This window comes from Drosophila nasuta, chromosome 2R (genome assembly GCF_023558535.2).
Source record: "Drosophila nasuta strain 15112-1781.00 chromosome 2R, ASM2355853v1, whole genome shotgun sequence".
Taxonomy (NCBI): domain Eukaryota; kingdom Metazoa; phylum Arthropoda; class Insecta; order Diptera; family Drosophilidae; genus Drosophila; species Drosophila nasuta.
In genome coordinates, this window is record NC_083456.1 from 9,228,771 (window position 1) to 9,255,945 (window position 27,175).

The following is a 27,175-nucleotide window of genomic DNA, read 5'->3' on the forward strand; positions in this document are numbered from 1 at the left end:
CATACTTACATCCGTTTTCAACACTCTCTTTCTCTTTTGCTCTTAGTCAAAGCAGCATTAAATATCATTAGCCTGTTGATGGACAAGCGAGACAGCGATATTCATTTGCCAAACTGAACATCATAATGTCCTTAGTAAAGCTCCGGCAATGCACATGAACCACCCTCCAACGTCCGTTGAACACCACCCACCAGAGACAACCACCCACCCACCACCAACAACACCCACTGGACGCCGACAACACAAAATGGACTCAAAAATTTGAGCGCAGCAAAACATTTGCGGCATGTTTTTAATAATGTTGTTTATAATGTTGATGTTTTTTTGTTGTTCGTGTTGTTATTGTTTTTTTGCTGTTTGCATGAATTTTTATAGAATGCCTTTTATGGCTTTTTGGGCCGAAATAAATGCCGTTAAATCTGTTTTTATTTCGGTCATTTCCCTATGGCCAATTACGAGTACGGCAAACATTTTATTTTATGGCTGACAAAGCATTTAGTCTGCTATGTTTTATGTGCGCATTTTTCAATAAATGCCTAGCCGAAAAATTAATTAGTATCTCATCGCATCGCATCGCATCTCATCTCATTTCATCGGGCACTCAAAAATCAAAACCAGCATAATGAGCGCAATTTAGAAATTTCTCAATTCGCCAAAATACACAACACAACAACGCAATGCGATACAAACAAAGCAGCTACTCGGCGCCCATTTTGACTTTTTAATTAAATCGTGTTTTTGGCCAATGCAGCCACTGTTATTATTGCCATTAGTAGTGCAGTTATTGTTGTTGCTGTTGTTAGTGGCCAAAACCACTCCAATTTGCAACTGTGGCCATTGTCGAAATGAGTTTTTGGTACCTAGGCCAATTGGCTGCCCAAAATGCTGCGCAAGTGAAAAATTAATTTTACCCAAATTACCAAATTTCCGATTTGCAAAGTTCTTGCCGCCGACTGCAACTGGTCGTTGTAATTAGAAATTTATTTGGTTTTTAGCCACTAATAACTGCGTTTTTAATTGCATATTGTGCGCCATATTTAATTAAAATTTTCTATTGCCTTTTACGTTGCGCATCAACGTTTTAATTGCAACTACAAACTGTAAATGCTTGACGGAAAAGTCGGAGATGTCAGCAAAGCACATTTCAAATATGTTATGCTATAACAAATAAATTATAACAAATTCTAAACTATGCGTCAACTTTGAATCGGATGAACTTTGGTAACTGCTCTCTTCATATAATAATAACATTACACTACGTTTTTAGCTGTATTATTAATAATATGTAATGTTGTTTAAGTCAACTAATAGCTTTTATCGCATTTTAATTTTAAACTACATTCTCTAACTGCAATATTATTATATTGTTCAGATTTTTTTATTATATAATTTATATTATATATGGGTAATACCATGTCGAAATTTGTCCCGTGCGAGACTTTTTACAGTGCACTGCAGTGAAAATAACATAAACTGAATCAATTTTAAAAATAAGTGAATGTTATTCTTAAAGTTTTAGATAAGCACTATATTTAGAGCTAAGATTGATTTTAGGAATTTCTTCTGCTTTACGATAAAATATATAAATTCGTTAATTTTTTGGTTGTGCTTACGAATTGGTTAATTTTTGCAATTATCACAACAGAAAACAAAACAGAAAGAAAATTCCAAAACTATTCTTAGCTCTAATTAAAGTACTTATCTAGAGCTATAAAAATAAACTTTTCTTATTTTAAAAATTTTTTTCAGTTTATGCTATTTTCAATGTAAAGTGTCTCGCACGGGACAAATTCCGTCATGGAATTACCCATATGTAGTTATATTAACCATAAATTATAGCTTATGTATTATTACTCTCAAACTCTTAAAAATATTATCATATTTAAACACAAACTTTTATAAATAAGGAATGAAAACAAACCTACTTTTTCTGAAGTACATATTTATTTAGAGTGCTGCTGGGAATTAAAACATATTCTTTATCTTTTTCTTCTATTAAGGTAATTAGAGAATTAGATTTCGTATTAAACTATAGCTTATGTATTACGGTACTATTACTGACAAACTTATACAAATTTTATCATATTTAAATAAATAAGAAATATAATAAGAAATAAAAACAAAACATTTGCAAAAAAAAAAAATTTCTGATCTATTTATTTAATGTTCTGCTGTGAGTTAAACATAATCTTTTTGTTTATTCTATTAAGGTAATTAGAGACTCCATGTTCTCCAACACGACAATAGATATGACATAAATTGCATCCAAATGTACTCTGACAAAAAATATCTTTCTCAGCAGCATGTTCCCAAATTAAAAAACTACAAATAATTATTATTTTTAGGCGAATAATTTTTCATTTATATAATTTTTTTAATTATGAAAATATTTTATCAACATTTTAAACAAAACATAGAAAAAATTTAAAAAAAATCTTCATTTATGAAGTAAAACTAAAAAAATGCAAATATGCATGGAAAGAGAAGAGGAAGCAACCTAAAATAATTAGAAAATAATAATAGAAAAAGTACCAAATAAATACAATGAATTCTATTAGGAGCTTTTCATTTCTTACATATTTAAATGTTTCAACGTTTTGGCAAACTTTCTAAAGCTTATTCTACTAAATATAATACATACTATGTAATCTCAAATTAAACTTAAAATTCTGTTAAAATGTGCCCACAAAACTTATACAAACTTTCATTCAAAGTTTTTCTTTTAGTGTTGCAATATATTTTATCCTTTAAACAGAACATATAACATTTAATGTGAAAACACAATTAATTTTAATAGAATATTAAGCCTTGAAGGCTTAAATATCTTTTATATAAATGCTTAATTTATTGTATAAAAATATATTAACAATACAATAACTTAACGCGTAAATGTTTAGCTCCAACAACAAACTAGTAAACCTCTGCTGAAAATACATAAATATATTACTATTTTAGCTATAATTTGTAAATAAAACCATTTACCTTTTGAGCTAATCAGGCCACGGTCTTAAGGAATGTGAATAGCCATAGACAAACAAACAGACAGATGGACAAACCGAAAGACTTTGGCATAGCATTTTGTATCCGGGTCGGACTCGGTCTCTTTCTTGTTCGCATTGTTGTTCTCGGGTTCAGTCTCGGTCTCGCGCTCTGTCTTGAGTTTTTCCTTGTCGGCTCAACAAAAAACACCCTCGTTATCGCGACGCATTTGCTTTGCTTTTGTTCGTTCATAAAGCGTTGGAAATTATGGAAATTAATTGAAATTCCAAGCATGCCGTTTGCTCTTTTGGCCAAACCAACAAATTACCATCATTATGCCAGTGCGGTGACGTCGACCACCCAACCACCCAACCACCCAACTATCCAAGCAACCACCACTCCACAGCACCCAATGAAGCTCATCTAATGCCTCGAAGCGCAAATGAGGCAGCTTTGAGTTAGCCTAATTTTAGGCGCTGCGATTCACAGCTGTATCAGTGTGCGTGTGCGTGTGAGAATGTGTGCGTTGAGTTCGTATATATGTGCGGCTGTTGTAAACTGCATTACATTGACGTTTAATTAAGCTTAATTAGTATCGTTTTTTATGTTGCAGTGAAGCAAACAAGAAACGTAGCATACTTTTGTGCGTCACCTGCAGTAAAATGAACTGATTGACTGTCCGATTACTTCATGTATGCGCTTACATGTATTTTGTATATGCTGCATATGCGTATATACATGTAGTATATTGTAAACATATTTTTTTGAAGCTAAAAGCAACAGCAGTAGTAACAGCAGCACGCCCGTCGCCCGCTCGACGTCATCATCATCAGCAAAAAGTCATATTAAAAATCATTCGCTTGTGAAGATCAAAAGCATTCTTTTTCACCGAAATGCCATGAAGAATGATGATGTCGGAGCGCCCCGAGGGTTGGAATGGGTGCCTGCGAAGGGGATGGTGAAGTTAGCTGGCCACCCAGCAGCTCATCCTCTTGCCCGAGACACCCAGCCAGCCAGCCCGCCTTGCTCAAGCATTCAACCAAAAAGGCATGGCACACACACACACATATACATATACCCACACATAGAAGCGCGTATACAGAAATCCTGCCTACCTATACAGGGAGACGGAGATGCCGACACGTTTTAATCTTTTTATGCGCTTTTCTGTATGAGAGTTTTTGTGTGTGTGTGTGTGTGTGTCTCTGTGGCTGTGTATATTTATTTATGGTTTTTTCGCATTCAACCACCAAAATAAAAACATATTGTATGCTCTATACACACATACTCCTCGTATCGCATCTGAGTGTGTCTGTGTGTGTGTGTGTGTGCACATTTATTAAATATTATTGCTCTTATTTTGTGCGATACTTGGCATTTTTTATTGCCCAGGGACAAAGTTGTTATTGTTATTGTTATTATTGTGGTTGTGGTTGTTATTGCTGGTGTAAGTATGTGTGTGCAGAAATCCTTACATACATATATGTATGTATGTGTGTGTACGCACAAGTGGCAGTAACTGGTTGTTATTCCTGCTCTTGTTCCTGATGTGATTCCGCTCTGACATTGGCAACATTTATTAATTTTAATGCCACGGCCATGAATAATCCTTAATCAATAAGCCAAATGTGTGTCCACCTTTGTTTGTGGCAACAATAACTGAGCTACTTATTTCTCTCGGTAAGTTCTCTTCGTGTGCACATTTCCTCGGAAGTACTACTAGAAGTCAAACTACATATATATTGTATATCGTAATAAGCAGAAATTATCAATAAGTTGATTACTTCCGTGAGAAACCTTTCCAATAAAAATTTCACTATAATTATACAATAATTGTTTTAATAGACCCCGAACCCAATTCATATTTGTATATATTATAAAAGCAAAACTTTACAATATCTTCAATTATTGTCTTGTGCAACACAGTGCATACAGGATTTTTATTTAACTAACTGCCTATTAAATTATCCCAAGTATGATAACATTTCTCCTCACTGCTCTGCTTCCAATCTAATAATTTGTACATAGTATAAAATAAAACTTTTCTTATGCGTTCATATTATTAAAGTACTTGTATTGCCACAAACATCAATAACTTTTTCAAAGCGTTTGTAAACTTTTTTTAGCGACAGCATTTGTTATGTTTGCACGCAGATCAAGTTTGTTTCAAATTTTTGCCACGCCCACTTCCGCCCCCGCAAATCAAAAAAATCGAATAACAAGCGTAATTTTACGAATACAATAATTACTGTAGTAGTTATGATTCCTGAAAATTTGGTTGCGATCAGATAAAAATTGTCGAAGTTATTAAATAAATACTTTTGTATGGGCAAAAACGCCTACTTACTAGGGCTCTTAGTTGCTTTGGCCGACAATCTGGTACATTGTGCCGTCTATGGTATATTTTGAATGCGGTATTATATCGATATACCAAATATACCATTTGGTATATATTTTTAGTATTTTCGCAGTATATTCGGTATATTTTGCGAAAAATACCGCAAAATATATTTATTTTTTTCAAAATGGGTAGCGGGTATCTCACAGTCGAGTACACTCGACTGTAGCTTTCTTACTTGTTTATAATTATATTCCCCACATTACATTATTTTTTTGTATTATTGCTAATTGTAAACAATGAATTAAGGAATAATTAATTCTAAAGACTTTATATTTTATAACAGCTTCTCTGGTGGCAAATAAATTTATTTATTGCTATGGTATATTTATAAAGAGATTCTTCAAAGACCTTAAATAACATTAACAGGATAACGACTTAATAGCTTTCTTTAGCATACTCCATTAATTGGTTTCTATGGCACATATTTTCAGTATCCGGTTGTGATGAAAAGTATATTCTGTGAAAATTGTTATTAAAAGACAAACAAATTGTGTCACGCGTCAGTACTGGAATTATCGGCTACTTAAATCTTTGCAGTATTTGCGTATAGGGACCTGGTTCCATTATTAGACACGCGTAATTGCCGTTTTACAGCCGCCGCATATTGCTGAGGGGTTGACAACAAATTTCAATAACAAGGAAGGACGCTTCATAAAAAGTGGCGACTTACGACGGATGATGTTTTGGGTCTCTGTCTACAATAACCAGATATGAGAGTTAGCGTATTTTATTAGAAAGGAAGCACGTGTTCACAGCTCATCTCGGCCGTAATCGTATCGTAATCGTAATCGTGAGTGGTGGCGTCTGTCGGGGCAAAAACAAATTAAGTCACCCTTTTATTACGCTATTTAATTTTAACGTAATATTGTCAACGTTCTTGACAAATGGTCACCCCACAACTGCAACATTGACTGCATGTTTGATCTGTAATTTGTGCCACTTGACGATGACAACAACGACTACGTCGACTACGATGACGATGACGGAGGATGGTTAAGCCATTGCCCAAACCTAAACACTGGGGTGGTTTATTTGTCCTACAAGTTTTGACAATACCAAATGCGATTACTTGAAGCCGTGAAGCCAGCCGGGAGGAAGTCTAAAATGCGATTGTGCAGGTGCAGTTCAGTTCCCAGGCGAAGCTAATTAAGCGTGATGAGCAGCCGGAACAAACAATGACAATCGGGCAGAGCTGATTTATGATGCATCAACATGAAACTAACTCTTAGAAACTTATAACTTTTAAGTTCATTTATTTAAGTTAGGTAAACATATTATTATCTCGAAAAAATAAACCTTCTTTTTTAATTGGATATCAAATTAATGAACAGAAAATTCTCAATAAATAATAAGTGGAGGTAATGTTTTTTTGACATACTAAAAATCAACTTTACAAAAAAGTATAATATTAATAAATATTTATTTTCTAGAAATCTATGTTTTTAGATTTTTTTAAGGAAGGTTTTTTAATTTTTATTTTTAATCTTAGTTTCCCCAACTATCTCAGAATTTAAAATTAAATTTATACAAGCAATAAATTTAATACAATTTGTGTTAATCAACTGAATGGACTAAAAATCATAAGCAAGAAATATGCAGCTATATGAAATAGTACTACTCCAGTATTTTAGTAATTATTAAAATTTTTTGATAATTTATAAAAACGCAATACGAATTTTATTTATTATTTTATATATATTTTTTAAGATTAAAAAGCTCTTAATTTCATGAATTGTGTTTCTTAAACCAAATAATTTAGATCTTGGCCGTGCGACTGCTCTAAATCCATTCCACTAATACTAGAATTTAATTTCTAGTGTTGTTGCTGTTATCTAAGTAGCGATGGCGCATGTAATATCTAGTTGGTTCCAATATATGTAACATATATGAGTACGTGTTAAATTGTAATTAATATTTTAAGAAATAGGCTCAATTATGCCATTTTTGCATTCTCTAAATATTCATGAGTTTCAAGAAAGAACAATTTATCATGATCATGATCTTGATTAAATAATTTACCTTATGGGTTCAATATTGACAATATATAATGTTTGATTAAGAAGTTATGATTCATTTTAGGTCTTTGTATAATACTACTATTTCTCAAAGAAATTTCTCTTAGATTTTTATTAGATTCAAAAATGAACTTTTTCATTTACCAATACTCTGTGCCTAGAATATCGTAGACGACAACCTTGACTTCTACATATTAACGATGTGTTTTTTCGACAATTGGCAAGTACGCGGAGACAGATTTTAGACCTATTCCACAGATGATTCTTGATTTGTTCGGGTTGTTGTTACTGTAACGAGAGAAGAAGATGAAATAAGTTCCGGCTCTTAACTTACACACAGCCAGTGGGACGAGGCGAGAACTCCATTCACAAACACTTTTACTCACGATCAGAGCGACGACCATCTTCTCCTTGTCCATAAACCGTAATAGGTGAATCGCAGCGATATCAAAATGATGAAGATTAATCTGATTAATGCGGTTGACCATGCGTCGTTTGCCTGTGCTCCTTCATTAGTAACTAAATCGATTCAATGTGATATGGTATGTTTTATACTACCATATAGGACAACCACATACACAGAAAATCTATAACAGTAGTATTTTATTTCCATTAAATAATGAAATTTATAATCATGTTTCCTGAATGACTTAAATTCATTTAATTTACCCGATAGCCTCTTTTATATTAATTAATATTTATTTCAGACAGAGCACATTAAGCTATCTTTATTGCAATTCAGAATTGTCAGCGAGAAAAGTGATATAACAATAAAATTTCCATTGAATGAATTATGCAACTTTATAATAAAAGGATCCCTAACTAGCAATCCCTCCCAGAAATCAGAGCTGAATGAAAAGCATATAAAATTTCAACAATTTTAGTTTCTCGACAACCCCCATTTAAAAGTAACAAGTTAATCAAACTAATTAGACAGTTTTTCTAAAAATACTTGCTATCAAAACACACAAAATACCAAAAGACATCAACAGCAACAAGAACAGGCAAAACAAGATGCCATTCGCCTGTTAGCAGCCAGTTAGAAATTCCGTAAATACACACCTCTTCCACAACTTCCTCTTCCCGCACACCCCTCACAGCAGAGAACCCATTCAACAGACTTGCCTAAGTATGTTGTTAACAACGAAAAGGGTTGCTGCTGTCGTTTCGCAGTGTTTTGCTGTTATCACGTCTACGCTGGAATTTATGGGTAACTTTTGTGACATGGACATGTTAATTGCCCTCCGCTTGGTAACCAAAAGCTTAGAGTTGTTTTACAAAGTTCTTAAAATTGGCGTGCTTTCCGTTTTGTTTCGTTTGCTTTTTAATTAAATGTCGCAATGTGGCCGACAGCAGCATGCATGGGGTGGGGGTTGGAGAAGCAGCCTGGGAAGCATTCTGGTTATGACCATCGGTCAGTGCCAACTCACCACAGACTATAGATGGACCACACACACTCCCATAGCATTTTAAGCTCTCTAAATTGGATAAAGTGCTTCCGCTTTGGCTGCTGTCTTGGCAACTCTTGTGCATGGCCAATGAAGCAACAGCACAGAACAGTGCAGCGATAGAGATTAAGCATTAAGGACAGACTTTGTTTATTAGTCAACTTGTTATCAATGTGTAAGCAACTTCGTTAAAAGTTGCTAAAAATAAACCATAACTGGTAGCTTCCTTTTTTATACATATTTTAAGCAAATTAATGTGAGTCTATAATCCATTCTTAAAGTACATACAACAAATATAGAATTTGATAAATCCATATTTAGTTATATTTCAATTACATTTGTGATAATTCATCCATCTATGTATATATCTATCTATCTATGTAAATATATATGCATATTTATTTGTATTTCAATTACATTTGTAATAGTTTCTTATTCTAAATGTCTATATGTATGAATATTAATGAAAATATATTATTTTGAATAATATGGCACAGAGAAACGAACATTAAAACTTAAAATCCCAAAAGTAAGCTGTTATGGCTACCCAACTAGAACCCAAAAAATTCATATCTACTTCGCGATGTTGTTTCTCCTTTGCAAGAGCAACCACCTGTTTAATAATCGAACTGCGAGGCAAATAGATTCCGACATTCTCCGAAATGCGCCTGGCATATTGCATCATTTTTGTGGCACCCACCGGCAGTAGATGCTTTTCAATATCGTATTCCTCTCTTGAATAATTTGTTCCTCCCCAAGGTGGGCTGAGGAAAACGGCATCGGCACGCAAGCGAGTGCTGCTTGCAAATTGCAGAAAATCAGCGTGTATAAATTCTATTTTATCGGCCACACCGTAAATGGCTGCATTATGCTTAGCCATCTCCAATTTATTGGCATCAATATCAATGGCAATAACACGACGACAGGTTTTGGCGAATTGTATCGCATTGCCACCACAGCCACAAAATGCATCCACCACAATGTCGCAGGCGAGTCGCTGAGCAATCTCCTCAGCAACCCCCCTCAGGTGTCACTGAGTACCAGCTCACGGCATCCAATTCAATTCCTTGATCATATCGTGAAAACAGTTTATAGCGCTTATACCAGAACCTCATCATTTTCGGGTTATTTTCCATGTACTTTGGGATATTGCTCTTAGGCTGGTCTTTCTTTTTGGTAATTCCTCGCGATTGCAAGGTGTGCAATACTTGATCCGTTTTTGGCATGGTCAAAGCTTAAATCAGACAAAACAAAAAAACACATCCTTTGCGTAAACTGAATGCTCTGTAGAAACTTCATCGATCTTCAGCTTAATATGCATAACCAAGACTCAAGACCTACCAAATTTACTCTTCCGGTAAGCAACTTCCACTATGTAGTTAAATAAAAATTGAAAATATCAGAGCTTAAAGTCTTCCAAACTTCTCGTCGACCGGCTGCGCAATAATAATTAATTTCGTCACCCAATGAAATTTAAATTAGTGGTGACAATGCATTAAGTTTGATCGAAACCAAAGTTAATGAATCAACGTAAATTGATCGATAAAGATATTTATTATTATTATAATTATTTTATTGTAATAATGAAAACAATTCTCAATTGAGATGAGCCAGAGCCAGAGAGACTAGGGATAAAGATACTTATTTTAGACAATTATTTAAATTTCGAAATTAATCGATCTATCTTAGAAAAGTTTACATTAAATAAACATTGAAATAGTTCCACCTCTAAGATAAGATTTATAATAAGTACGTTTTAGCTAACAGAGTTGTCACCCATTGCAAATAAGTAAATAACAAGTATTTAATGAGTTACAACTTAACAAATATTTTTTAGTTACACCTAAATACATACATACGTTTTTATTCATATTATGTGAAAATTAGAAAAAATAATATTCACTGCTATCATTTGTATCTAGTGATACAAAATATGTGATAGTCACTCTTCTTGTTTACTGTGCTGTGGCTCAGTCTTTATCACATTGCCAAAGTATGCAGTTATGGCCACCAAACGAGTATCCAAATAACTGTGCTCCACTTCGCACTGTTGTCCCACATTCGAGAGAGCAACCACTTGTTTAATGCTCGAGCTGCGAGGCAAGTAAATGCCAATATTATCCGAAAGACGTTTGGCATATTGCATCAATTGTGAGGCGCCGACCGGCAGCAGATGCTCCTCAATGTTGAATACGCTCTTTTGATAATTCGGCCCTCCCCAAGGCGGACTCAGGAATACAACATCGGCACGCAAGCGAGTGCTGCTAGCAAAATGCAGAAAATCAGCGTGTATAAATTCTATTTTTTCGGCCACTCCGTAAATTGCTGCATTATGCTTAGCCATCTCCAATTTATTGGCATCAATATCAATGGCAATCACACGTCGACAGGTTTTGGCGAATTGTATCGCATTGCCACCACAGCCACAAAATGCATCCACCACAATGTCGCTAGCAAGTCGTTGAGCAATCTGCTTGGCAATCTTCTCAGGGGTGACAGAGAACCAGCTCTCATCATCCAAACGAATGCCTCGATCGAAAAGTGAAAACAGTGAAAAACGTTTAAACCAATACTTTAACATGGTATTGTTATTTCTTAGGCTTTCTGGGATTTTACTTTCCCTTTTGCGTTTCTTTTTCTTAATGTTGCGAGATTGCACCGCGTGCAGTTCCTTATCTCCATCCTTAGACATTTCCAATTGATTTGAATCGCTTTCACTGTCAGATTCACTTTTAAATTTTGGCTTTATTCTGCGCTTCTTTTGGGTTACTTTAGTGCCAAAGGATGTAGGTAATCCCAGCAGCTTTAATTGCTGTTGCTCGTCACAAATATCGGGATCGTCATTAGCAGTCAAATATGATTCATCCTCTTCCTCGTCACTCTCCGAACTATTTGCACTGTATGGATCTTGATGAATATTTAAATCAGTGAAGTATTCATCCACGTTGTCCAGGACTCCGTCAATTTTTCGCAATCCATTCGACAGATCGTTTGCATAATTTTCAAAAGCACAAGTAAATATATGCCAGAAATGTGCGCTCATCTGGCTTGCATGTTGCTGCCACAATGTCTCCCAGTTCTCCCGCTGCTCATTCGTGGCTTCCTCGATCTCCTGCTTGTAATCTGGATGAGTTTTGTGCCACTTTTGTTCAAGCAGCTCGTGTCCCTCACGTTGCCAAAACTCCAGCCAAGCGGCGTCTTTAGACTGCTCCAAATGCGCTTGCTGCACGCAGCTGTCAATACTCCCAGTTTGATTGAACAGCTGAGCGAATATGTAAAAGAGAGGGTTGCTTCGTGATGTACTCACGTAATGAGCATTCATCTCACTCAGCTATGGCACAGCACTCGCACCTCTAGGCGACTTTGCAGCAACTCTTCGGCCAGATCTATGCGTCGTGCATGCCACACATTAAGTGCTGGCTTATGAGTCCTTTGTATAGCTTCAAGAAATGTGTCACGTTCTTTGTTGTCGTCGCCCAGCAACAATAAATGTTCATACAAGCCTCTTATGGTTAAAATATCACTGTTGGGCTGCTCCACATTACACAGTACAACCTCTCCACGGACAACGCAGTAATTTCCATGTGCCAGACTTGTGTCGCCAGCAGCGTCGTAGTTGAAGTTCAACAGTAACACGGATACCGCTCCGGTGGGCAATTTGCAGTCACTAAGTGCGGCAACAAATAAGCAACTGAGCGTTTAAAACTGAGATCTGTTAACCTACCTTGGCAAGTGCGGCACTGTTACGTTCTCCAACTTAAAGTGATCTGGAATGGCACACAATCGTCCTATAACCGCGCACTTTCCATAATGCAATTGCCTAAAATCTGCTTCAAGCACCAATTCCTCGACTAGTAAATGCTTGTAGTAATTGCAGTATTTTGGAAGTTTCTCTGCAAGGTCGACGATCGGCTGTTCTATATGATTAGCAATCATTACTTTGTGCGATTTGACGTAAAGTTTGATATGAGAAGCTTATATTTGGAATTTAATGTAGCCAAATGTACAAGCCGCCATGCTGCTTTTATAAAAACAGAGTTGTCAGAAGTATTCAATAGTACCATGATACTATTGTGAACCATGACATCAAATCTTTTGCAACACTAAACTGACCATTTTTTGGTATGCTAAATTTCATCGTTATATCAATTTTATTCAAATAATAATATAAATATTCTAATTATTTATTCGATAGCATTAAAATAAATTGATGTGTATCACACATTATTAGCATTATAATTTTGAAAAGTGCATAGAAGATTTTAGTATATTTTTAAGTATTTTGACGCTGAACACACTATTTATACCGAATTTCCATCGATATATCGATAGGCCGTCGATGTTTCTCTATCTCTATTATTTATCACAAATTAACTAAAGAGGCGGCATCGTAGAAGAAAACAATTTAGTTGCATTTATAATTAAAACAGAATTCGTTAAAATTATATCAAAGTGCAGCAATTTTGTGAAGCCCAATCATGTCGTTTATGAATCCAGTTGATATGGTGGACGAGGATGCCGCAGACTTGCAATTCCCCAAAGGTAACAACAGCAACATCAATAATACAAATTGTTTAGTTTTGCAAATGCAATTTACAAGTGAAAAGCAAATAGAGTGCCTCGGGTGGTTGCCCGACGACAACTTTTTAGCATAACATACTGAATTACCTATTTGCAGTGAAATTGAAAACAAGTCAGGTGCAGCAACAGTTGAGCCCAATAAAGTTTTCACGAGCTCGCAATGATGATGCGACAATCTGTTCCACAGTATTCTACAATGCTCAAGCATTTCACAATCAAATGGAGGAGCTTACTGCAATCGACAATAGTCGCATGCTGACAAGCGGTCAGACATCTAATTTAGCATGTGCCACGTGTCGTTCCAATCTCACTGAACCCTATATAAAGTGCTCCGAATGTCTGGACATCCAGCTTTGTCCACCGTGTTTTGCACGTGGCCGCGAGACGGGCCCACATCGAAACAATCATGCCTATATTGTAATACGTGACGATGTACAGGTATTTGCCAACGAATGTGGTTGGACTTCCCGCGATGAACGAACGCTGCTCCAGGCACTGCGAACACATGGCTATGGCAATTGGGATGCTATTGAAAATGCTCTTGGTAGACGACACTCGGCTAAGGAAATACAGCGGCACTATCATGACTGCTTCTTTGGTGGCATATTTGAACGCTTAGTGGGCTTGCAACATGCCCGACTTTGTTACATGCCTGAACGCATGCCGTATGTGTTTAAAATGCGATCGTTGGAGCCGCCTCGTCATGATGATATTTCATCCGTGCCGTTTAAGATTAATGCTGGGTATCGTTGTGCACGTGGCGACTTTGATACACCCTACGATGCGTCTGCCGAAGGCCTGCTGACAATTATGAATGAACAGAAAACTAACGACGATGATATTGAGCTGCCCGATCGAGAACTGGTCGAGGAACTGCAGTTTGCTCTTGCACGTGCCTATAACAATCGCTTAAGGTAGGCTCACAACATATAAAATTCTATATTTTCTCCAAGTTACTAATAAGACTATTTTCATGATTATATAGAGAACGCCATCGGCGCTATAATATTATGCAAAAACATGGTCTCATCATGCCGAATCGCACCGTCAGTTGGATAACAAAATATGTGAATGTCTTTCGCAACGATGCCAGTTGTATGCGTTTTCTTGCCCTAATGCAAATCTCGGATCCCATTGAGTTTGATCTACTGGTGGAATCACTGCGCTACTATCGCCAGCTACAAAGTCGCATTCATTGGCTACACGATCTGCGGCAGCATGGAGTACGCACTCTTCGTGGTGGGGCACTTTACTCGCGACTGCATAAGCAGCGGCAGCATGCACAAAAGGAATACGTGCGGCAGCGACAAAACGATGCTTTGGGACTGGCAACAGTTGGTACATCATTACGAGCAAAATCAGCATGTGGAGCAGGCGCCACAGGGCAGCAGCTCCAGGGTCTACACGATGTACCCGCGACGTAAGGCCAGTCCCATGGATATTTCGGGTGAGTCATGTTGGAAAGAGTAACTTTCGATCAGAATAATACAATTTATCTTTTACTTGCAGATCTGCCCGGTTACTCCAAGCTAGATGCTGGAGAACGCACGCTTTGTAGCGTTGCCCGCTTGATACCCCAAGCCTATTTGGAGTACAAGAACCAACTAATTGCCGAGTATGCTAAGCTAGGCAATCTGCGATTGGGAGACGCACGTCGGCTCATAAAGATTGACGTGAATAAAACGCGACAAATTTACGATTTCTTGGTTGAAAATGGCCACATTCGAACGCATTCTTACAACTAAAATCGTTACGAATTATTTACATTTCACTTGTAAATTGCACAAGGATAATTAAATACTTAAATCACCATGTTTGCTTATATACATTATTTAATTATCTTTCAGAGTTCGAAAATGCTGAAACATTGCTGATATCGGAGGTACACATGCTGCTCGATCATCGCAAGCGACAAAATGAATCTGCCGATGAGGAGCAGGAGTTTTCAGAAGTCTTTATGAAAACATATGCCTATACTGATAGTTTCCGCAAGTTCAAGAACAAAGAAACCATCATGTCTGTGCGCAGGTAATATTAAAAAGATTCTATTATAATAAGATGTATTGAAATATGTTTTTTCTTGTTAGTCTTTTAATGCAAAAGAAACTGCACAAATTTGAGCTGGCCGCGCTGGGCAATTTGTGCCCGGAGGCGCCGGAGGAAGCCAAGGCATTAATCCCATCACTGGAAGGTCGTTTCGAGGATGAAGAACTCCGTCAAATACTTGACGATATCGGCACTAAACGAAGCTTGCAGTACTAAGTAACCTATATTATCATTGAGCCAGTTACGAATACTTATAACTATAAACTAAGATTTACTATACATAAAAAAGTAGAAAACAGTAAATAATGTGCATTATTCTTTTACATTTTCGTGGGTGCCAATTCTCGCTAAATAAAACAATCATACTTTGTAGTCGTAGGAACTGGTTTTTCAAAAATTGCGTTATTTCGAAAGGGCTACGAATAACAGGGCTATGCACATACATATGTATTTATAGATGAGTCTCATGTCTTTTGTAATGTAACAAACACTAAACTTAGTTTACTAACTAACATTGTTTAGATAAACATTTCTTTTGGATGCGAACTAAAACCACATTTTGTAGTCAAACATACATATTGTTTAAATAGCGCACAACAAAGGGCTGCACAACACTAATCAGCTGTGGCATGTTCCCATATGTATGTATGCCAGGGCAGCAACAAGGGCTGTAAATGCTTTGTTAAGTGCTGAGCTACGGAATTAAGCAAATATATAATAAATTAATATAAAAAGAGAATTTTATTAAATGGAAATTTTTAATAGATTTTAATAGACATGAAAAGCAATCAAAATTAAACATACAAATGACCGCCATTTAGCATGGTTTCGCAAGGGCTGCACAACAATGATCAGCTGCATCATGCTTGTGAAAACCAGGGTAGCTATAAAGACTGTAAATATTTTAGTTGCATTGTGATTACAATAATAAGTACCCGTTGCTTACTTTTACCAATTCAATAAATTCCAATCATAATCTAACAAAGTATTCAACATGAATAAGGACAACTCAAGCATGCAAATGGATCCTGATTTGGCGCTGCGGCTGCTTGCAGATGGTGCTGTTCTCGTCATAGCTGGCGTTCCCGTGGGTACCGAATTTGGCGTAGATTTATGTGCCTACACAATTGGTCCCGATTTCCGGGGAATCAAGATGATACCACCGGGCGTACATTACGTGTGGTGTGCCTCCCGTGGACCGTATGGCGACACTGCGCCTCGTGTGGGCTTCGTGCACTACTTTCATCAAAACGAGATTCTGGTACGCGAATGGGACAATGAACTGGAGGAGCTGCGTCCACGGCAAACAGCTGAGCCAGAGCTGGAACGTGAACGCATTCGCAAGAATCTGACACAGCTGGAGCGCGTACTGGCGCCCTACGACTACAGATACGTTTGCAAATGGAAGGATCTGACGGGTAGCGTTAGTGAATCTTGCGTTGCCCGCTGTCGTCCAAAGCGAGGAACCATACGCACCAACATTGAGCTACAGTCCTGCCCCAATGCAGAGCGACCACGCGGCAGTGCAAGCGGCATCAGCAAACGTCAGGCAGCTGCCAAATTGTTACTAGACGAAAGTGAAATGCTCCCCAATTTGAAGCCTGTGGATGGCACAGCTCCACGCTTTTGTGCGGTGCCAGCACGTGTTCCCCAGGATGCACCACCAGCAGATATCTCACGACATGCCATCGATTGCATTGCAGCGGTGAATAAACTGTTCGATAGCTTCACGAATGAGAACCCCGATGGGCTCATTGAGGAACTGCAGCTGGCATTTGTATTTTTCCTGGTTGGCTACTCGGTTGAATCTTTGGATCATTGGCGCAAATTGCTTGCACTGCTGGCACATTCCGAGACGGCAGTCAGCAAGCACAAGCTGGCCTACATGAAGTACAGTGAAGTACTTGCCCATCAGCTGCCTCATCTGCCAGAGGAATTGATGACACCCAGTCCACACAACACGGTGTACAAAGATGTGCGCGAGTTGCTCGTCAATCTGTATGCTGGGGGTTTGATGGTGAGTGCGGAGCGGCTGATGAAGCGACTAGGCAAACAGATGGGCTGGCATTTTGAGGGTCTGCTGGATGAGGATCCCGAGGATCAGCCGGTGGTTATTGAAATATAAGTATGCGAATTAAACAATCCAATTCATTGCTAGCATTTATTTATTGGTCTCTTTTTTATGTAGGGCTGTCGTCTTTGTTTTCAGCGTAGCGAATGCTGTGTACGCAAATAGTTCCACAAATCTCGAGCGGTGCGTATGCTGACCATGAATTGGCACAGTTTCGTCTCAATCAGACACAGTATGATGAACTTGGCGCGTTTATCCTTAAGCATCGACTGCAAAGCATGCACTGAACTCAATGGCAATCACTGAAATTGGTGGCATAGATTTACCTCTTCGTTATTCTCCGGTCCGCTCTCGACAACGCTCCACAGATCTTCGGACTCCAAATAGGCACGCACTGTCATCGACCATGCCTTGTAGTTGTCCAGCCCCTTGAGCTTCTCAATTTGCAGCTGCAGCGCCATTTCTTTTTCGGTGTCGTCTCCAGCTCAGCAACGTTTAACAAATAAATCGTTAGACCTTTTGGTTCGTTCACTTTGTGCAGTCTGCTCTTTTTCTGCTCTCTGCCAATTTGCATAGATTTGCAAATATAGATATATAAGGCATTTATACATACATATAGATGTGCCACATGTGGCACACGTCTTTTGTAATGGGTCTGGGGTGGGTATTGCCCAGACAAAACAATGGCCACTAGACCTAGTTTACTCACTGCTGTTGCTGCCAAGACAACAAAAGTGACATTCATATTCAATGCCACTCACCGACTTTGGCATTGAGCTCAAGTGGACATTGACACTTTTATTTGGTGCTTCTATCTGCATTGCAGCTGGGCTCTAAGATTGCTATCCACTTGCCGGAGACCCTTCGAGTAACAGCACAGGTGAGCCTGATAAACGTATTCCATCTGAGCAATATGAATCGGAATACTGAGTAGATTGCATGTAAAAGGTGAAACAATTTTAGATTAAACTACAATAAATACTAAAAAGCGCTATATCTTTGTAAGTTTTTTTTTTTAATAATTTTAAAAAGATGTATAATAAAGCGAAAAGTCATAAAATGTAATTAATAATTTGTCAGCTAGAATACATCATCTAAGTTTGGACTTTAAACATTTTTACTAACTTCAGAATGTTAAATAACCGACATTAATTATTGTGAAAACAGGGAAGTGACTTAAGTAATCCTTTTTTGATTATATAATTTTGAAATATGTAAATACGAAATAAAAAGGTTGTTTTAATATACATTAAGAGGAGGAATTGGTCATAATGTTGAACATGCTAGTAAAGTTTGTTACTTTACAGAGTTCTTTATTTCATGGAAGAATTTAGCATACCTAAATATGTACATAGCATACAAACACAAACCTCCCAGATGGCTCTAAATTGCGTGTTTATTGTGTTTTAGTACTATGTAAATTCGGTGAACAATAAATATAAATTTAGAACGGCATTTGCAAATAGTTTTTCCTAGCTTTTGGGGAAGTACCAAAACTAAAATATGCAAGAATTGGATATACGCAATATGTGGTAAGAAGTAAAGTACATCATTCATCAGTACATTTCGAATACATTGTTCGAGCCTCTCACACACACTGAACTAATAATGATGAAAACCTAAAACCATCCAATCAAACATACAAGGAAATATGTAATATTTGTACACACAAATACATACATAATTATTTACGATATGCATACATACAAATATATTGCGTATACGCAGGCAAAAGTCGGCCCACCTTTTATTTGTGGATTTCCATTACAGTTGTGTTCCGTTCCCCACCCACTTCAAATGTTGTTGAGCGAAAAAGTTTCCATAAGATTCTCGACGTTGTTGTTCTATCGATGAGTCGCTCATAAATTTAATAAATAAATTCGTGCGCATTTTTCTTGTTTTTATTATTTTTATTTGAAATGAATACGAATGTCAGTTTAGCTTGTTTCTTTCTGCTTTTTGTTGTTTTTCGTTATTAATTATGCTTCTGCTGCTGCTGTTGCTGCCCCTAAATATGCCTCTCAACCAATTCAATATTCTGTTGTCTGCTCGGTTCGATTGGCATTTCTCTATTTATTTTTCTATTACTCTTTTGCCTAACTCGCAAATTGCCGAAACAGTTTTGCTCTTTGATTTAATTCGATTGTTTTCTTGTTGTTGGGCAAATCAATTGCTCGGCGGCAACGCAGCAAGAATTAAGGAAAAACTCGAAACGTTTTCATGTTTAGTTGTTTTTTTTTAGCTAAATAAATTAAATGATATTTTTACTGCCTTGTTGTTTTGTCGAGTGTGTTAAATGCAAACATATTTGTCGCCGTTTTGTTATTGTTTTTTCTGTTTTTGTTTTGTTTGGGGGTTGAGGGAGGGAGTTGGATTTTCACTTGGAAAAATTCGAAATCTACAAATTACATAAGTGGTAGGCATAGAAAATATACAAGTGTATATACGAATGTATATGTATATATACTAAGATGTATACAATATATATTTATATATATGTGTACCATTTGTTGTTTAGCAACTACAAATACTTTTTTCCTTTTAATATTTATATTTATATATATATATGTATATATATGAAATGTTTTGTGGCGAGAAGTGAATTTTAAAACTTTTTAAACAAACTCTTGTACATACAATGTATAAAATGTAAAACACGAACGTAATCTGCGCTTAAATTGCATTTTTGTTTTTTCTTTCGTTTTTGATTTGTTTGTGAGAGCAAGAGAAAGAGACAAAGACAATGATGATCGGAAAGGAATACAAGAGTAAAACGAAAATGAATTACTTTTCATTTGCATTAGTGTTGTTTGTATGTTGTTGGTGTTTGGTTGTTTCGTTTGCTGTGTGCTATCTTTGTAGCGGAGTGTGTTGTGTTTTTGGTGAACAATACACTAACATTACATACAAATTTAAGCTTAAGATTTCGTTTTACTTTTACTCTTTCAAATTTCGCTTTAACTAACATTCATTGGTTTTTTTTCATTCTTTATTTTACTTCGTTTTTAGTTTTGTTGCTTGACTTTTTGTTTTGCTCATTTCGTTCTCACTTCACATTTTGCTTTTGTTTTATTTTTACTTCGTATTAAATTTAAATTAATTGCTGCTGTTTTTTTTTTGTTTCTGCATTTGCATCTTACATATTTTGTTGTTTTCGTTTCGCTTCATTCTTTGTTTTTAATTCAATTTGCGGTTATTAAATTTGCTTTTATCGTGTTGTTTTCGAATGTTATTACCTTTTATTTTAGTTTTTGTTTAATTACTTTATGACTGGCTTAAAATTAAAGTTGAAGTTGTGTGTATCTTATGTGGTGTTGCTCATCTTGTTGATAAATTGTAAATATAATATGCCAACTTTTTCATGCGTACGTTGTTTGTGTGTATTGTTGTTGTTGGTGTGTGTTGTAGTGTTTTTGAAATGAAGTTTATTTTGTTTTCGCTTCTCAGAATTAAATATAATATTTATTTAAATATAATATAATGCTTTTGTTTCTTGAATGCAAAAAATTTCAAATGTAGTAGTTGCTGCTGCTGCTGTTGTTGCTGCTGCTGTTGTAGCTTTTATTTTTGGGGGAAGCCAGGGCCAAAAACATCGCATAACACAACGAAGACTGCGACGACGGCTGCACACCTCCATATAACATGCTCCCACAACAGTCATGCCTACGCTCACGACCACCCTCAGTTTTATGTTGCTCTTATTGTAATACATTCTTCTTGATTGCTGTTCGATTTAGTATTAGTATTGTATTTTGTGTGTAGTTTTCATCTTTGCATGCTTTTCCTGCTGGTTGTTGCTACCTTGGCTATTTGCTGTTGCTGTTTATTCTTGTTTATATGTTGCTGCAAATCTGTGGTTGTCCCACAGAGAAGTCGCGTATCGTTGTTGTGTTGCTGCTGCTTCTTCTTGTTGCTTTTTGCTGCTGCTGTTGTTGTTGCTGTTTACTACCCGGTTGCGTGTTGTTTTTATTGTATGCATATATATTATATGTATTATATTTACTTTAGAAGGTATATGTTTTTTTTGTTTTTTGGTTTTTTTAATGGAAGGGCGGGGGTTTACTTAAATTACGACACATCCTGATCCTCAACATCCTGAATTTCCGGTTTGGGCTCACCGTCCCCTGTTGTGGAGTCTAGAAAAACAAAGATGTATTTGCTTGTTAAATGTTCAGTGATAACAAGATGAGGTTACTTACCATCTGCCTGCATATCAGATGTCCATAATGTGAGGTTGTCCCGCAGCAGCTGCATAATCAGGGTCGAGTCTTTGTAGCTCTCTTCGCTTAGCGTATCCAACTCTGCGATGGCATCATCAAATGCGGCTTTCGCCAAGCGGCAAGCGCGATCCGGCGAATTGAGTATCTCATAGTAAAACACCTATTGAAACAATGCCAAATAAATAAATTAATATGTGATAAATCAATTCACTTTACAATTAACTAACCGAGAAGTTCAATGCCAGGCCCAAACGGATTGGATGTGTTGGGGGCAGATCGTTCATGGCAATATCACTTGCTGCCTTATAGGCAATCAATGAATTCTCTGCAGCATCCTTGCGATCCGAGCCGGTGGCAAATTCGGCCAAATAGCGATGGTAATCGCCCTTCATCTTATAGTAGAATACTTTGCTTTCGCCGGATGTGGCGCATGGAATGAGATGTTTCTCGAGCACATTTAATATATCCGAGCAGATGTCGCGCAACTCCTTCTCTACCTGACCGCGATAGGTTTTGATCATCTCCAACTTCTCCTCGGCACCCTTGTTCTCCTCCTTCTGTTCAATGGAGGTGATAATGCGCCATGAAGCGCGTCGTGCTCCAATCACATTCTTGTAGGCAACCGAGAGCAAGTTGCGCTCCTCAACGGTCAGCTCAACGTCCATGGAGGCGACCTTTTTCATGGCCTCGACCATTTCTGGAAACGAGAAAGATCAAATCGAATTGGAAGATTAGAATAAGTAGCTACATTTTTGCATAGAAATTCATGATCGAAACTTTGAAATTTTATAGATAATGCAAACTGTTTTTACCTTTTTCGATATATATTTATCCTATCTCTATTTGCACACACCTACATAATTATGGAGATATACATACATATATCTATTATTATCTATCGTACGCATACATATACACACGCCCAATCTATAATAATGACATAACTCATCATACATAGTCATGCCTACCTATGCATAACACACAGAACGAACGGTTTCCTGTAGCTGAGTATTCGTGCCCTTTATAGACCGATTTTGTCATTGCGCTTGATAAGAACCGACGGAGAAGAGAAAGATAGACATTGTTGCACATTTCTCCATTTCATCAAGCTAAGCAACAGCTATAATTGTTGTTGCTGCGTCGGCAGCGTCACCAACATCGCGTCATGAATCACAATCATTCGCAGTTACTGTGACTGTGATCGAGTGGCAGCTGCAACTCAAAGTCGACGGCGTCGCTTCGGTTTGCGTGCTGATAACACACACATACACAAACACGCACACATGTCAGCTAATGCACACACACACACATTGAAGCAAATCAGCGCTAAATAGAGTAATTGTAGCATTTCTGCTTTTGCCTGCAATTCAATTTTCTCCCTCTCTCGCTCTCTTCACAGTCAGCTGCTGCTGACTACTACGCCCCCAGCCTCCCTCTCTAATACTTGTATAGCAGCAGGAGCTTTGTTATTCTCTCGTTGTTGCTGTTCTTCTTGCTATAGCACGTAGCTGTGAAAATTGAAATAAAGTTGGGGCTGTGTGTGATTCATGCTGTTCAATTCAGTACAAATAATGTTGTTTTTCTGGTGTGAACTTCAAATTGTTGTTTGGCAATGGCACAAAATATTGCAAATGCGCTTTACAACACTGAACGTGAGACATAAGGTTGCCACAACGATGCAATTCTCTTCACACAGACGATTAATTGAGGCAAATGTCATAATTTTATAGGGGGTTCAGTTGAAGCTCAATTTAAATATGCGTAGAAAATCGATAACCACAAAAACTATTAATAAAATGTTAATCAAATCAAATTCCCACGCAAATGAACCAACGAAATTGAAAAAGATATGATATGCCAACCAAATATGTTCGGCACAAAGCCAAAGTCAACAACCGTCGCGTTCTGAATTAAACCAACCACCCACCCAACCAGCCCCCTCCACAAACCCCAACAAAACACACACCCATAGCAAATCAAGGCGCGTCACGTTGAAATACATACCTTACAATACGCATGTATTAGTAAGACACACGCACACAAAGACGGGATCGCAATTGTGGGACAGGAGTAGTTGTCGCTCTCGATCCTTCTGCAATGGGTGTGTCAAACATACTACTACATAAAGGGTTATACATTGGCATTCATTCATCCATACATAGGAATCTGCCAGTAAGTCTTTGTATCCTACTTGGCATGCGTTTTTACACAAAGAAACAACAGAAGTCAAAGTCAGTCAAATCTGGAAATGTTATTCTAACATTTGTAGAGTAGACTGCCGTTTTTCCGCCTTCATTAACGACATTGAGGTGAGAAGAGGAGCGGCGTCAACAAAAAAAAAAAATAAAAAGTACGCGGCGGCGACCTCGAAAAAAATATAACAGCTAGAATAAGCGGGAGCAGCCAGCACCTGAAAGTACACTCAAAGGAAAAAAAAAACGTTGGTGCCGCCGCCACTGACGTTAATGTATATAAAAGGGAGGGCAGGAGGGGGTTTTCGAAGAGTTGACGTTATGGGGGCGCCGCATAGGACGTGGTGGAGAGAGGAGAGAGAGACGCTAAGAGAGCCAGACAGACGTTGCCGGCTGCCTGCCTGGAATGCATTTGTATTGGTCTCTCCAGCATGACTGAAACTGCCCAAGTGCGACAAGGCCAACGCCAAGTGTTCACACAAATACACACACAGGCTATGGCAGCTTGAAGCACACGCAGGCGAAAATAAGAAGAAAAACATGTGATACAGACTTTAGTGCTCCCGTCTGTATGTGTGTGTGGCAGCAGTGGCTACGAATAGTTGATTGACTTCTTTAAACCAAACGAACCAACAATAAGAGGAAAATGAAGTTAAGAACACCTCCTATGTGTTAATGTTGTCAGTTTTCTTGCCAATTGTAGCAGAATTGCATGGCTGTAATTACAATACTCATTTTTCTTGTACAAATACAACGGACATTAGCGCAGACTTTTAAACGCCACTGTGCACACTGTTGTATGGTGTTGAGGCAGCAGAGGCGAGCAAAACACACTAGTTATCTCGTTTTAACGCACAGAGCGACGCATTTAAGTGATGTGTTGTCGAGCTCGCGCGCTTTTTTAGCCAAACGCCGAAAACAACGCTGGTTAGCTTTGCATTTTGAGTAGCCACTGAGTATTTTAATTAATTGAAGTATTTTTAATTAAATAAGCAGGGCAGCAACAATATAAAAGCGTCGACTACACTACATTGGTGTGAGTAGTTAACGATTGTGCAAGTATGCGTGCATGCGTGTGTTTCTCCGACACACACATACACATGCGCGCAGAAACATGAGTAATGCTAGTGCAATTTTTTCTTTTCTTTCTGCAAAATTCATCAGAGTTGCCAAGTAGCAGGGAGAATGTATCTTAAAAATTAATGAGTAACAGACTATGCTAAAAAAAAAAGATATTAAGACATTTTGATCTTTGACCGACAAGATGCTGAAGTTCGTCGACAGTAGAGCGACAAATTTGCGCCACAGCCACAATCGATTCATTCATCGATTTTTCGCAGTACGATGACGACGACGTCGCCGCCTTTCTGCTGCTGCGCAGCACAAAGCACATTTTGGGCAGCGAAAGAAACTAGACAAAGAGAGAGAATGTCGACGAAAAGTTTTCCCCACTTCTCTTTCTCTCATCGATTTAAACCACCCGTTAGCATATTTAAATATCTAACAAATTATGTTGCGCCTGCCTCCTGCACTGTTAAGGATTTTCTTCACAACTCTGTCTCTGCCTTGGCAACACTCATACACGCACGCACACACAAAAATTACTACAAAACAGCCCTTAGCAACGATGTCATTCGCCCGTCGACGTCGCGCAGCCCTCTTGCGCCTAGCAACGAACGCTAAATACACAAAATTTCAATTTGCCCCTCTCCACTCTCTTTCGTCCAGCAATACTTTTCTTTAGTCGAATCTACTATATAAAAGAACAAAAATTTAATGCGCAACAAAGTTGCCTTTTTTCTTCTTTTTGCAAAAGCCAAAGCAAAAACCACGCGAATTTTTGCCGGTAAAAATCAGGTTTGTTTCACATTTTTCTCTTTTGCAGTTGTCTTTCTTTGCCATTTTCTACAGTGCTGCCTCGCCTCCTTGTCATCTTCTTTTTCATTTGCTATTCGGTCTTTTCGAAGAAACACTACTCATCGTTGACTGCGACGCCGACGCGACGCTTCAGCGTCGTCGTCTTGTCGAACATTTAATTTGGCAGCGAGGCGCACCTACACACAAAATAATTTAAATGTCTGCAAAAATTCAGATTTGAAGTCTAATATTATTTCTACACCATTGTATAAAATGTGCACATTTTCAGCACAAAATTGTCGATGAAGCGCAGGCCACGCGACGGAAAAAAAAAAACGCTGGACCCCTCCCCAAAGTTGGCGCTCCGCTGGCTAGAAAATTTTTTCTTCTCGCCCGTTTTTTAATTTTTGGAGATTTTCTTTTGTTTCTTGGACTTACCATCGTAGCGCTCAGCCTGTTCGGCCAATTTAGCCTTGTAGACGTTGTTCTCACGTTCAGTCATTGTGTTTTAAATCCTTTTTAGTAAAATTAATCCACAGAAAAAATTATTTTAAATGCTCCCGGTACGTGCGGCGTCGATATTCTGCTGCTGCTGTCTTCGTCGCCTTCTTTTTCTCTACTGCTTTTCGAGTTGACAAGCGCTCTGCTTAGCTCACTCGCACGCTCGCTGCTCGCTTCGTCGGCTGCCGTTCAATTTTTCAATGTCGTCGTCGTGGACGCTGCTGCTGGCTGCTCTTTACGAATCTGCGAGTACAGTAAAGAACGACGTTTTTGGGGGTAAAATGAATAACTTTATAGTACACAGTTGTTGCGAGAGCGGGAGTGTGCGCCGTATAAAAGCGGTTGGGTTTGACAAAAAAAAAACTATTTTTAATGTTAACTGTCTTTTCGCACTCACACAGACACTAAACTATGTTAATGTAAGAATTATTTGATTGATTTTCAAATGCTTACTTACTTTGCTCGACGTTTGCTGTAACAATCGGTCTCTGAGAATGAGAGGACAAAAGGAGAGTGTAACAGACCCCGAGAGAAAAAGAGAGACGTAGAGAGAGAGAGAGAGGGTACTAGAAAAGAGAGGAAGTCTTAAAGCTAGTGTGACCGAAATCAGAATCATTGAAAATATGTCTAAAAATACCATATTCTACTAACTTGATTAACAGCACCTGCTAAAAATTTTTGAAATAAAAGCAAACTTTTTTAGATTGTACACATTCAAAAATTTTTAATTTTATCACTTATCCTAACTTTTAACAAAATTAAATAAAAAATTTGTAAAACGAATCGGATACTCTACAAAAAGATCAGACCCCCTTTATTTACTTACAAAATATACCACTTGCATAGAAAACCCAGAACAATATT

General features: G+C 37.6%; 8 protein-coding genes across 8 annotated transcripts; 3 read left to right on the forward strand and 5 right to left on the reverse strand.

Annotated features, from left to right (window-relative positions):
* Positions 1–9,232: 9,232 nt before the first annotated feature.
* On the reverse strand, positions 9,233–10,334 carry LOC132785962 (trimethylguanosine synthase-like). The gene is given in 3 exon segments (XM_060792300.1): positions 9,233–9,864; positions 9,866–10,077; positions 10,185–10,334. Coding segments are annotated over 2 exon segments (717 nt in total). The 5' UTR covers positions 10,070–10,077; positions 10,185–10,334; the 3' UTR covers positions 9,233–9,351.
* A 60-nt stretch (positions 10,335–10,394) lies between these two features.
* LOC132785961 (trimethylguanosine synthase) lies at positions 10,395–12,165 on the reverse strand. Its single transcript, XM_060792298.1, has one exon. The coding sequence runs from the start codon at positions 12,163–12,165 to the stop codon at positions 10,786–10,788; it is 1,380 nt and encodes a 459-aa protein (XP_060648281.1). The 3' UTR covers positions 10,395–10,785.
* A 5-nt stretch (positions 12,166–12,170) lies between these two features.
* LOC132785963 (uncharacterized) lies at positions 12,171–12,886 on the reverse strand. The gene is made up of 2 exons (XM_060792301.1): positions 12,568–12,886; positions 12,171–12,510 (listed from the first exon to the last, which is right to left on the reverse strand). The coding sequence occupies exons 1-2, from the start codon at positions 12,777–12,779 to the stop codon at positions 12,171–12,173; spliced, it is 552 nt and encodes a 183-aa protein (XP_060648284.1). The 5' UTR covers positions 12,780–12,886.
* A 266-nt stretch (positions 12,887–13,152) lies between these two features.
* On the forward strand, positions 13,153–15,261 carry LOC132786216 (transcriptional adapter 2A). Its single transcript, XM_060792680.1, is given in 5 exon segments — positions 13,153–13,385; positions 13,522–14,338; positions 14,410–14,743; positions 14,745–14,871; positions 14,934–15,261. Coding segments are annotated over 5 exon segments (1,578 nt in total). The 5' UTR covers positions 13,153–13,321; the 3' UTR covers positions 15,170–15,261.
* Positions 15,262–15,312: 51 nt separating this feature from the next.
* On the forward strand, positions 15,313–15,686 carry LOC132784039 (DNA-directed RNA polymerase II subunit Rpb4). Its single transcript, XM_060789412.1, has 2 exons — positions 15,313–15,452; positions 15,512–15,686. The coding sequence occupies exons 1-2, from the start codon at positions 15,313–15,315 to the stop codon at positions 15,684–15,686; spliced, it is 315 nt and encodes a 104-aa protein (XP_060645395.1).
* Positions 15,687–16,293: 607 nt separating this feature from the next.
* Positions 16,294–17,792, forward strand: LOC132784131 (protein AAR2 homolog). The gene is made up of 2 exons (XM_060789546.1): positions 16,294–17,595; positions 17,659–17,792. The coding sequence occupies exon 1, from the start codon at positions 16,465–16,467 to the stop codon at positions 17,593–17,595; it is 1,131 nt and encodes a 376-aa protein (XP_060645529.1). The 5' UTR covers positions 16,294–16,464; the 3' UTR covers positions 17,659–17,792.
* LOC132784133 (uncharacterized) lies at positions 17,618–18,002 on the reverse strand. Its single transcript, XM_060789548.1, has 2 exons — positions 17,868–18,002; positions 17,618–17,810 (listed from the first exon to the last, which is right to left on the reverse strand). The coding sequence occupies exons 1-2, from the start codon at positions 18,000–18,002 to the stop codon at positions 17,676–17,678; spliced, it is 270 nt and encodes an 89-aa protein (XP_060645531.1). The 3' UTR covers positions 17,618–17,675.
* A 1,731-nt stretch (positions 18,003–19,733) lies between these two features.
* LOC132784132 (14-3-3 protein epsilon) lies at positions 19,734–26,908 on the reverse strand. The gene is made up of 5 exons (XM_060789547.1): positions 26,769–26,908; positions 26,249–26,554; positions 21,989–22,458; positions 21,741–21,921; positions 19,734–21,677 (listed from the first exon to the last, which is right to left on the reverse strand). The coding sequence occupies exons 2-5, from the start codon at positions 26,310–26,312 to the stop codon at positions 21,610–21,612; spliced, it is 783 nt and encodes a 260-aa protein (XP_060645530.1). The 5' UTR covers positions 26,313–26,554; positions 26,769–26,908; the 3' UTR covers positions 19,734–21,609.
* Positions 26,909–27,175: the final 267 nt, after the last annotated feature.

Bases quoted from the DNA above. Each gene is read 5' to 3' on its own strand.
- LOC132785961 (XM_060792298.1), bottom strand. From the start codon at position 12,165: ATGAATGCTCATTACGTGAGTACATCACGAAGCAACCCTCTCTTTTAC.
- LOC132785963 (XM_060792301.1), bottom strand. From the start codon at position 12,779: ATGATTGCTAATCATATAGAACAGCCGATCGTCGACCTTGCAGAGAAA. The intron at 12,511-12,567 runs GTAGGTTAACAG...TGCCGCACTTAG, and splicing joins ACAGTGCCGCACTTGCCAAG to TGACTGCAAATTGCCCACCG.
- LOC132784039 (XM_060789412.1), top strand. From the start codon at position 15,313: ATGCTGCTCGATCATCGCAAGCGACAAAATGAATCTGCCGATGAGGAG. The intron at 15,453-15,511 runs GTAATATTAAAA...TTTTCTTGTTAG, and splicing joins ACCATCATGTCTGTGCGCAG to TCTTTTAATGCAAAAGAAAC.
- LOC132784131 (XM_060789546.1), top strand. From the start codon at position 16,465: ATGAATAAGGACAACTCAAGCATGCAAATGGATCCTGATTTGGCGCTG.
- LOC132784133 (XM_060789548.1), bottom strand. From the start codon at position 18,002: ATGGCGCTGCAGCTGCAAATTGAGAAGCTCAAGGGGCTGGACAACTAC. The intron at 17,811-17,867 runs GTAAATCTATGC...CATGCTTTGCAG, and splicing joins GACCGGAGAATAACGAAGAG to TCGATGCTTAAGGATAAACG.
- LOC132784132 (XM_060789547.1), bottom strand. From the start codon at position 26,312: ATGACTGAACGTGAGAACAACGTCTACAAGGCTAAATTGGCCGAACAG. The intron at 22,459-26,248 runs GTAAGTCCAAGA...TCTCGTTTCCAG, and splicing joins ACAGGCTGAGCGCTACGATG to AAATGGTCGAGGCCATGAAA. The intron at 21,678-21,740 runs GTAAGTAACCTC...TTGTTTTTCTAG, and splicing joins ATCTGATATGCAGGCAGATG to ACTCCACAACAGGGGACGGT.